Here is a 10,568-nt window from a genome sequence, read left to right as displayed (position 1 = left end):
TTTCATTCATTCATTCATAATTCCTTTCCGCTTTGGTAAGTCTTCGAGAACCAAAACCTACAGGCTTGTCAACATTGCCAAAGGGTAAACGAGACTTAATCTCTGAATACAAAATTTTTAAGCCTTCGAAGGCAGCGTCATCCGACGCATCCAAGCCTTCGTCATTTCCCAGATAAGGTACACGGCAGCGTTTCACAACTGGACGGTTGCGAAAAAAAACAAGCTCAACGCGCTCATACGCAAGGCGTACAAATGTGCGTTGGGACTTGCGCCTGGAGTCAGCACCACCAAGCTCTTAGAACTAGGCCTACACAATACGCTCGAAGAACTCGTGGAGGCGCAACAAGTGTCCCAACTTGAACGCCTATCCAAGACCCGCCCGGGCAGACACGTGCTTGAAAATCTCGGCATCACATACCACTCGCAACATGGCGTCAAAGTAGACATTCCAAGACCCATACGCGAGCAACTATACGTACCCCCATTGCCTCGCAACATGCACCCCCAACACCACACGGGGAGGCGTAAAGCCAGGGCACAACAAATGAACAAAAGTTACTCTAACGACAAGGATGCGGTCTTCACCGACGCAGCCCGCTATCGAGACAGGAAGAGTTTCGTGGCAGCAGTTACTAGCCACCGAGGCAACCATCTCACGAGCGTCACCGTGAACACGGCACATGCCGAAGCGGCAGAGGAAGCGGCCATAGCACTGGCCCTCACACAAACCAAAGCTACATACGTGGTCTGTGACTCGCAAACGGCAATTCGCAATTTTGCAAATGGGCGCATCTCGCAAGAGGCGTATCAGATACTCCAGCGACATCCCATACACCAGGGAGAGGCCGACGTTGATACCCGAAGGCATTTGCTGTGGATCCCGGCACACACTGGAATGAGCACCCCCAACGAAGCGGCTCACGGCGTTGCTCGAGGCCTGACTCACCGAGCAGCATCGGAGGAAGAGCCCCCGCGGGGTACTGCAAACGTCTGGGCATGGGAGGATCGTATGACCACTTTTCACGACATCACGGCACACTACCAATTACAAAGACGCATATACCCATTCCCTCACGCTATGTTAGACAGGACGCAAGCAGTACACTTCAGACAATTACAAACAGACTCTTACAGAAACCCCAGACTCATGCACGCCATGTATCCAGACATGTACACTACAAACAGATGCACATCGTGTGGCGAGGTTGCCACACTAAATCACATGCTATGGGAGTGTCGGGACCTAACAAACAAGTCGGGCAGTGCCGACCCCTCCGTCTCTTCTACCGCCAGCCTCCAGTCACGCTGGATGACCGCACTGCTCAGCTCTGACCTGACAGCACAACTCTGGGCCGTCCAGCGAGCCGAGGAAGCCGCTTCGAGACAAGGTCTCGGAACCGCGTCCGCGGCGGGTGCCCAGACCCACTAAAAGACGCCGGACTCAAATCTTGCTGATTTGAAATTAAAGTTTACGCTCTCTCTTTACTTTCACCGAATTTGACGTGGAGCATTTCTATTTTTATTGCTATAATAAAATTTTCATATTTACAAAATCATGCAGGCTCTCCAAGCTCTACCTTTCGATTCTAACTAAGCCAGTATAACATTTTGCACTCTTATCTGACATTTTACTTCGACCTACCCGATTATCAACCAATCCCCCAGAGTGGGTACGTGCCAGTATATCCCAAGGATCTACATCTACAACTCCTTCACCTCTTCGTTCCGATTGCCTGGCTTTGGCGGGGCTCGCGGTCAGTAGTATGACACGTGGCACGGGCCAGAGAAGAAGAAGCCGGAGCGTTGCACGGGTGTCCCGCGGCGAACCTGCTGGCTATCGGAAGACGCTTCTCGCTGCAAATGCCCAACGACCAGGCGCCGAGCAGCTCTGGCCCTCGCGCTGTCGTCGCGCCTGTCGTTCTGCTCGCGAATGCACTTCTTTCCGGATTGGTGGCGCTCGTGTGGATTATGATGCACGAGTTGAGAAGCTCCGACGGCGAATTGCCCGAAGTCCCGCCATTCTGCTGCCCCGACGCCACGGAGACGATACTGACGCTGGTCAACCTGTCAAACGATCCGTGCACTGACATTCTCAGTTATGCCTGCTACAAAAAGAGCGGAGTAGACCGCAGCGCGATTGCGGTTCGAGCGTTCACATCGGTCGTGGTTCACCCTACTCTGCAGGCCAAACTGCGCTCACCGGTCAGCGATATAATTTGGGTGAACCACAAGAGCTGCCTCTTCGCAAGCGTGACAAATATGTTCACTGCAGTGAACGCAGTGGAAGCCGTCATCGACCTCTTTCACCGCTGGTCGGGAACCTCTACGAACGCCCCGCGCAACGTGGACCTGATCAAGCTTGTCGGTCTGCTACACTTCAGGTACGAAATTTTCAGCGTGTTTTACACGTTCTACAAATTATCATTCGAGAAGAATGAAGCCACCTACGTCATAAGCTTTCAGCCGGCGCCATATATCAATTTAGACGCGTCAACTGCCGGCCGTGCCATGTTCGAGGCTGCCAGGAGACACGCTGGCATAAGCGCTACGCAGGCAGACGTGCTTAGTCTAATTCGCCGATTCCGCAGGGCCCGCAAGAATTCTGGTGATGGGCACTCTATCGTCCCGATGCCGCTGTTAGGTGAACAGTTTCCAAAGGAGGGCATATCTACGTGGCAAGAGATTTTGAGCGCAGTCCCAGTGATTGCCATCGAAAACCCTCCCGACGTCGCGGCAGTCTTAAGCATATTGACGGACAAAAACATCCTCGTCCAAGCAGCCGCGCTACTGTACTTCGCCATACACTCGACGCTGGCCACGTTTGACGACGAAATTCGGCAGGCGGCTAGCCTAGCGGATCACGCGGCATTTTGCGAAAAGCAGACCATGGCACTGTTTCCACTCTGGGATCTGTTGGCGACGCAGCAGATGACTAGCCCAGACCGCGACCAGGTTCTGCTGGAAATGTTTAACAAGATCTCTGAAGCCGTGATTGCGGACGCCCAAGTTTTCTTCTCTGCGCACCTGGACGCCAACGCGGTGCGGAGTGTGGTGCGAAGCATTCATATTGTTTTGCCTGAAAACCTGACTGCCCCCTACAAGCGCTATCTCCCCTCCATAAGCGAGAACTACTTCGAGAATAAGTTTGAAATTCGGAGCTTCTACTATCAGGTGAGTATCGAGATTATTTTTTACCTAATAGAGCAGAGGCAGCGTCCAATCGTATAACTCCACTCTCAGTTGTGTCCTTGGTTTCGGTCTTTCGATTTGTGGAAGCTGTCAGTTCGAAAGCTGACATTTTCACAAGCGCTTCGAGGGCCTAATTCAGAAAGCTTTTATTTCGTAAGAAGCTTTGCTTTTGGCTGGCTTATATGCTGATAGACAGCATATAAGCCATCGCTTATATGTTGTCTATTACATTCTACTTTGGCGTATGAATTGTATTGGGAATTCAGGCCCTGATTCCTGCAAGTCGTCTAAGAAATACACGTATTTATTAAAAAAATTGAAAAAGAAATTCAGTATTACTCGGTTTGTCTCCGCTCGATACAGTTCACATGTTCAAAGATCTAATGCGACTATTGCTTTTATGCAATATTTTATATATGATATATGATATTTGCTCTTCAAGTAGTTGTTCTCCGGAGCTGCCTCTGCTCTAAAGCGTCTGTCTGCCCCCCACAAAAATGACCCAGTGCCACCTGATGAGCCAAATATATTCGATCCGTGACGTCATGTTACCTTGGCAGGTTGCCATATAATCTAATGGGGACGCTTCCGAGTAAGCCGCGGGGATTTTGACGTCACCGCTTTCGTCACGCCAGGCCTGGCAATGGAAATATCGCTCTGAATGGCATGACTTCATAAAGCAGGGTGCAGCGGTCTGCTTTTTAGGAGGCGTTGGCTTGGCGCGTTTTGATTTGGCATTACCGTGGCGCAGTTAGAACGCAGGCGAGAACTTGCGCGGACAAGGAACGCACGGATAACCCAAGCTTCTGAGAGCGAGAGCGAGGATGACGTGGCGTCGTGGGGATTCTCTCCCCCCTCAGGCAACACTTCGCGCGCTCGCACTGCAGAAAGTGTTCCCTTTCGCTCGCTGTGCTCCGCCGAGGCGCCCTCGTGACTTGGTGTCGCAGCCAATGGGAATTCAGGTGCCATTCTTAGGTTTTCCAGAAGACAGCCGCCGGCTTTTTCGCACAATAGTCCATTTGATGCACGTTTGCATCAACAAATCAATAACGTGCGTGAAATTTCACCGCGATTGTGTTACCATCTGTATCCATATCTGTTAGCTGCGAGGCAGGCGAGTACCGGTGTTCTTTTTCTTCCTCGAGCTCGAAGGAATAAAACTGATAGTGTAAAGTTGTATTAGTTACTAAAAAAAACTTGTAAAAATTGTATTTCTTCGTTTTCTTGATCTTTATGGAAGTTTCCAGCTCTTGCACTTTTGTATAATTTCTTTTATGAGAAATTCAACTTCTCGAAAGTGACTTGTCAGCCGCTGGATATGGTTTTTAGCAGCAGGTTTTTCGTCTACACATTGCTGACTTACTGGTACTTTACCATGAGTGAGGGTTAACGAGAATTGTGTGCGATGTTGTTCTGCTAGTCATTCATATGTTGTATGCAGTCTCACCTACCTCGCCGTGAGCTTTCCAACGCTGCAATTGCTGTGTGCGCTGCTTAATGTAGATGAATATGAGTATGCGTGCTATGACGGCACGCTTGTTTCGTGCGCTGCGTTCAGGTTGACTTGCAGGTTGTATGAACGAATTCTACTGGCTTCAGATGAACTTACGCGCAGTGTTACTTCTGCCACTGCTTAAAATGGCACATTCATCTTTGGCCTCCATCTGAATGGCTTAACAGTCGTAGCGGCGTACGCATGTCCGCTTTAACTTAAGCAAGCTCAATTTACGAACTCACTGTTTTCGTTGAAATACGGGATCCGTGCGAATCTTCTTGCATTGGTAGTTCTCTTGACGCCTGACTACACGTTAATAACGACTGTCCTTTTGGAATTTCCCTTACTTAGTGTTGGTGCTAATTGGTCTATATTGCATGACCGTCTTCACAGGGAGGAGTCGCTCCATGTAAGCACCTGAACGTCGATGACACATTGCAATAAGTGGGGCAAACCTGCACAGTAGCGTTTTCTTGTTTCTCCGTTCGCGTCCGGCATTCTCTATGTATTAAATTGATGACACAATGTAGTCTAACACTGCGCTTCTTTTGGGGGCGACGTTATAATTACCGCTTGTTGCCAATTACCGATAAAGAGAGGTGGCAGCAACATCTTTCACTGCTCCTCCGCAGAGGCAAAACCGTTCATATCAGTGCGAGAAGCAGATGTGACCTAGCAAACCGGTGTCTGCCTAACGTCATGTATAATTACACTGTAATTACGAGTGAATTACACTCATAATTACACTCGTAAGAGCAAATCAGACGAGAAACGCTTCTCGTAATTACTTAGCTTTCAAAAAAGTAACCCAACGACTCTGAGGCACGGAATCATTCCTTGCTCTCTTTTGATCATCTCGCGCAATACGTACTTCCAATGTAGCACCAACGCACATAAATGTATTAACCGCTATAGAAGACCAAGGCATTGGCAGCTAAAGAAGTTGCGTTATAACATCGTCTAGTTCAGCAGATAGTTTTAACACATCGCATTATAGGTAACACCAACAAATGTGGAACGCATTCTTTTATAATTAAGAACAAAGTTAAAGACAACTTTTAAGTGAACAAAATATACGAATGTTGTTTATGAGCGCAATAAATTGTGCAAAAGAGTCAACGTTCTGAGTATTATCCACTCAATATCGCAATATTGAGCTCCTTCACGCTCGCGCCACCTTCGTCCGCGTGCCTGAATCGTCACAAATAATGCGACTCTTTTCAAGTGACCCAATATCGGTTCATTATCGCTGGTAATTTGAACACCGAGGTAGTTTTCATCGTGCACAAGTGAGAGAAATACCTTGCTTAGTCTGCCCACTTCGAGCCTACGCATAGAAGCGGTAACGAGCTGGACGTAGTTCTTGTTTAGCATGTCCGCCATGACATCCGCGCAAAGCCATGTAGCAGCCAACTTTGCTGATCAAAAACTAATAACCCCTGTCAAACGGACAAGTTCAAGGATGTTCACTCGGTTTAAGAGCACTTTTTCCAAGTCTAAGCGTCAGCAAGCGGAGTTTCACTCGCAAAAGAGCGCACTGCGGTTCTTTCACGGAACGCACTTTGCTGGCCGAGTGCGCAGCCTCACCGTGAGCGGTTTTAGTGTTACAAGATGTAATGCATAAAAAAGGACAAAGAAGTTAATTTGAGCTGTTGAACAGCTTTCAACAAAATTTGCCTTTAGCGAGAAGCGAAAGAGCACAATAGAGAAATAAATTTACCGTGTACGCAACTAACGGCGCGTGCGTTATGCGGCACTGCGGCGTCGTCATTCTTATTCAGTTCGTGTTGATGTTTTGGTGCGAACACGTGCTGACCACGCTGGTTGTGTTTTGAGACGTGTGCGCGGCGTTTGCCGTGTCGTCGCATCTGATAATTCGCAAACTCGCCGTGTTTCCACCGCTTTGGGTGACCGCTCATATTCGGTTCTAACAGGATCAAATGTCGCCTCGTCCCAGGCCGCCATGTGACAGATTGGCTTGGCATTCGTCTTGGCCAGCGTTGACTTGCAATGTTCTTACAATGAAAAAAAGAATGTGGCTTTTTCTTGTTGAAAAAGAAAAAGAGATTAAGTTTGTTTTTATTTATAATACAACGTAAAACGATCACTGTAAGAAGTTCTTTTCAATCTACATCTTCAAAAACGGGCTCTTAATCTTTCGACATTATTTTCTTACTGCGAGTGCGCTTTGTCTTCTCGTTTAGCACCGCGTAGCCTAATGTGTCACTCAGGGTCTCGAAGTGTACTCCCCGTAAGTGCACTTAACTTGCTGGCTTGACAGGGGTATAATATTTATGCACAAAGGTGGCACAGCAACAGAATGACAACGAGTAGGTGTACAAGTAGGTATAAGATTTATTAACTGTGCCTACCTTTAAACGTACCCAAAAGGAATATTTATTTGTAGAATAGTATATTCGAAGTGTCTGTCACCATGACACAGTAAGGATAATGAAACCTGTTATCCAGGGGTCTACCAAAACATGACTTAGATTGGATAGGTCGTGCGATAGGGTGCATGGCACTGGTGCTACACTATAGTGGAGTTTGCCACTGCTATTTATTTGTCGCAGCTATTTCGTCGCTGTTCCTTGATTATTAAAAGAAATTGCGTAGTACGTTTTATTGCCCTTAATCGGACGTTTCAGTTCTGCACTTGTCAGCGATTGTAAGGTCAGTGCCGCCACGTGGGTCGTAAACAGTGACGTAGCGCATCATCTCCTATGAGGGTGTGATCAGCTTGGCTTGAGCTTTTGCGAGCATGTTGAGTAATGCGAGGGTGAAGTTAATTGAGCAAAACTGTTGTAAGCGTAGACCGACCACTAATCAGTAGTGCATACCGTGAGCCACAGTTCTTCAGTGGCAGCCTGCTTCCACGCAGTGCTGAGCCCCGCGATCGCGGAGTGATATTGCCATCTTTTGCGGTGACTCTGTGGTGTAGCCTCATGGCCTGCAATCAGTGGGGATTGGTTCTGCTCTCCATTCCTTCACACAAGAAGCCGTTGTTGTCTGACCGTATATTGTCGGTTGCGTCTGAATCGCGCCGAGATGTCCCGGATAGATATCGTACCAACCAGAAAGTAGCAGCGGACGTTCTGCTTAAACATCAGCCATATCACTATTTTTGATGCCTGCTTAGTGGAGCCACTGAGAATGACAAATAGAGCGTCTGTATATCATACACTAACCGTAACCTGCAGGACTGAAAAACTGGCTGTTCGCGATTGAATGATTTCGAGGCATGTTTACACGCGCTCAGCTGTAAGCAATTCATAGGTATAGCACGTGAAACACTTATATTGTTTTCTCGGTTTTGCGGATCAAGTTGGCTGCCTACGTACAACTAAAACGGTGCATTCTTATTTCAGATACGCAGCAGCAATGCTATGCGGGGCCTCTCTGGGTTGTACAGACTGCGCGTCGACTTGTCTCAGACATTCCTCGTGAGATTCGGCAACCAGATCGCCGTCGCGGCAAGCGTGTACGCGCTTCTCAGTTTCGGCAAGGAGACCGCCGGAGGAAGCCGCAGCTTAGCCCACGGCGCAGATGTCATCAACGCGGCCGTGCTGGGCGTCATGCTTGCCGACGCCTTGTGGGACAAGATTTTCGACTACGCACAACGGGACACTGACAGCTGGGAAGGGCTCCTAGCGCACCTGCGCTGCCTTCGACGACAAGGTGAAAGAATTACGCACACTGAACTGAAGTACCCAATTTTGTCGCTGTCAGCCGCGATCCGCGCCTTTGCCGTACCCAGCTGGCACGACCGGGCCCCGGTATTCGGCTACCACAGCTTGTCGGCCAGCCAGGTGTTCTTCATACTCTTCTTTGTGCACCACATTTGTCCTACGGGTTCCTACGGGAGCGGAGTGAGAGCGTCGACGCTGATGCGGAACTTCGACGAGTTCTTCAAGGCTTTCGACTGTGCGGGGACGCCTATGCGTAACGCATTCGAAGCCTGCGAGAATGCGCGGCAATGAGTGACGTGCCGTGTGTCCTCTAGCACCTGTGGAACTACGAGACGACAACGAGGGCAGCAACGCGAATCGTGCTTATTGGTGTGCCACCGCACAGTTCGAGAACAACGCGCACGAACACTGGTCTGAATTTCCATTTTGCAGTGCCTTATTTTGCATCTAGATGTCTTCATCGCTCGCGAAATATTCTCTTCGTGTTTAATTTGCCAAGCTGTTTTATCGTGCTATGGAAGAAGCGTGTCGGATCGCGATTTCCTTTTCTTTTCTTTTTCTGCTTCGTGAGTTTTTCTGCGTAAATTATGTTCTCGCCCAGCAGTCTTTAAAAATAATGGCTCTTGTTTTAGCGTAGTTGGTGAACATAGATAATATTAGTGCTGTCAGTAGGAATCGCTCAATAGGTGTGTCACAAACTCTTTGTTGTTTGTTGTACATATCTCTGTGGATTGAAACGTGTTTAGTGGGCTGCTGTTCAGTGCCGAATCTTTCGACACCTAGTGCTGTTCGGGAAGTGCTCTGTTATGTGGTCTTCTAGTATACGGCGTTGCCTTGCGTTCACTTCTGTCGAGAGAACTGCACATTCGTAAGTCTTGACGTCAGTTCCAGCAGATTTATAAACGTCCTGTGGCTTTCGTTTGGGCATCACGGCTGTTTACATGTCACTATATAACCTGAACAATTCTTGGTTGCAGCTGGTAAGACATTCCCTTTGTGCGTAGACTATAGTGGCCTTTTGTGGGTGACCTTGTTTAATAGCCACACATACATTTATGCTGTTCTTAAAGCTTGAACAGTAGCTTCTGTTGCTCTATAGCACTGAACAATCACTAACAATTGCAGTGTGGCTTACACTGCCGTGAAACGTATATGCATTTTGAGCCAGGACGAGTGCATTTCTGACTCTGATCAGCACCTTTGCGTTATCAAGATAGCACGAGCACGTTCTGAATAAAGGCGTTTTATGACTGCGCTCTGCAATATCTCGTTGATATCGTTGGACGTATTTATCAGATTTTTTCGTGAGCAGTTTCGTTCAGCATGGATTCACGTAAAATAGTCTAGCTCGTTTCAATACTTGTGTTTCTTAAAGAGTGTCATGCAATAAAGAGGGCTTTAACATTTCAAGGGCTGAATTCGCAAAGGTTTCCGTTTGTAACGGCTCTTTGCCATTGGCCAGTGCTTTTTGGTGATGTCTTCAACATAAAGATTGGCTAGCATTTGCTCTTGCGCTCGATTCGTTCGTAAGGTATCTCAACCAATCCCAATGTTGGACGTAATATTGCCACATGGTGTGGCGGAGCAAGGTACTGAAGAAGAAGAGAACGAAGTTCGTCTCAGCATCGCGCGTCGCCGCTTACACTTTCGTAAAGTGCAACCACCTGTATCTTCATTCAGCTTGTATACTCCAGCAGGGTATACGCGACAATTTGGTGGAGGTCCTGGGTACGCTCAACTTATGCAGGAGTTCCCACTGGGCAGTAAGAACCCCGCCTCACAGTTGGAGTTGACTCCAGTTCACCGCACAAGCCGGGGAATCCGAGGCCTCGCCCCAGAATTCGGAAACCCCCAGGAAAAAGTGATGACTGCGACAACTGCGACTTCTACGGAACGGGTGACACCGACTTACCTAACGCTGCTGAACCCCCAAGTGCCGACGGCCTTTCATGGCGACACATTTGAAGATGTTGAAGACTGGCTGGCGGAGTTCGAGCGCGTGGCTGCGTTACAGAGTGGGACAACAACGCCAAACTCAGGAACGTCTATTTCGGCCTCCAGGATGGTGCTCGCACATGGTTTATGAAACGCGAAAGTGCCCTGTCATCCTGGCCTGAGTTCCAGCGCAAGCTACTAGAGACTTACTCCAGCCGCGATCGCCGGAAAAAAGCAGAGCGGGCCCTTCAGTCACGCGT

At 48.5% G+C, this 10,568-nt stretch overlaps 1 protein-coding gene across 1 annotated transcript; it reads left to right on the top strand.

The window, feature by feature from the left end:
- Positions 1-1,800: 1,800 nt before the first annotated feature.
- LOC135914672 (uncharacterized) lies at positions 1,801-9,056 on the top strand. The gene is made up of 2 exons (XM_065447607.1): positions 1,801-3,171; positions 8,053-9,056. Exons 1-2 carry the CDS (start codon positions 1,861-1,863, stop codon positions 8,662-8,664), a joined length of 1,923 nt encoding a protein of 640 aa, XP_065303679.1. The 5' UTR covers positions 1,801-1,860; the 3' UTR covers positions 8,665-9,056.
- Positions 9,057-10,568: the final 1,512 nt, after the last annotated feature.

Source organism: Dermacentor albipictus, chromosome 4 (genome assembly GCF_038994185.2).
Source record: "Dermacentor albipictus isolate Rhodes 1998 colony chromosome 4, USDA_Dalb.pri_finalv2, whole genome shotgun sequence".
Lineage (NCBI taxonomy): Eukaryota > Metazoa > Arthropoda > Arachnida > Ixodida > Ixodidae > Dermacentor > Dermacentor albipictus.
This window is presented reverse-complemented; position numbering and strand designations above follow the sequence as displayed.

What these genes read in the sequence shown, in the direction of transcription:
- LOC135914672 (XM_065447607.1), top strand. Translation starts at nt 1,861, where the DNA reads ATGCCCAACGACCAGGCGCCGAGCAGCTCTGGCCCTCGCGCTGTCGTC. An exon ending in TTCGGAGCTTCTACTATCAG is followed by an intron (nt 3,172 to 8,052) that starts GTGAGTATCGAG and finishes TTCTTATTTCAG; the next exon opens with ATACGCAGCAGCAATGCTAT.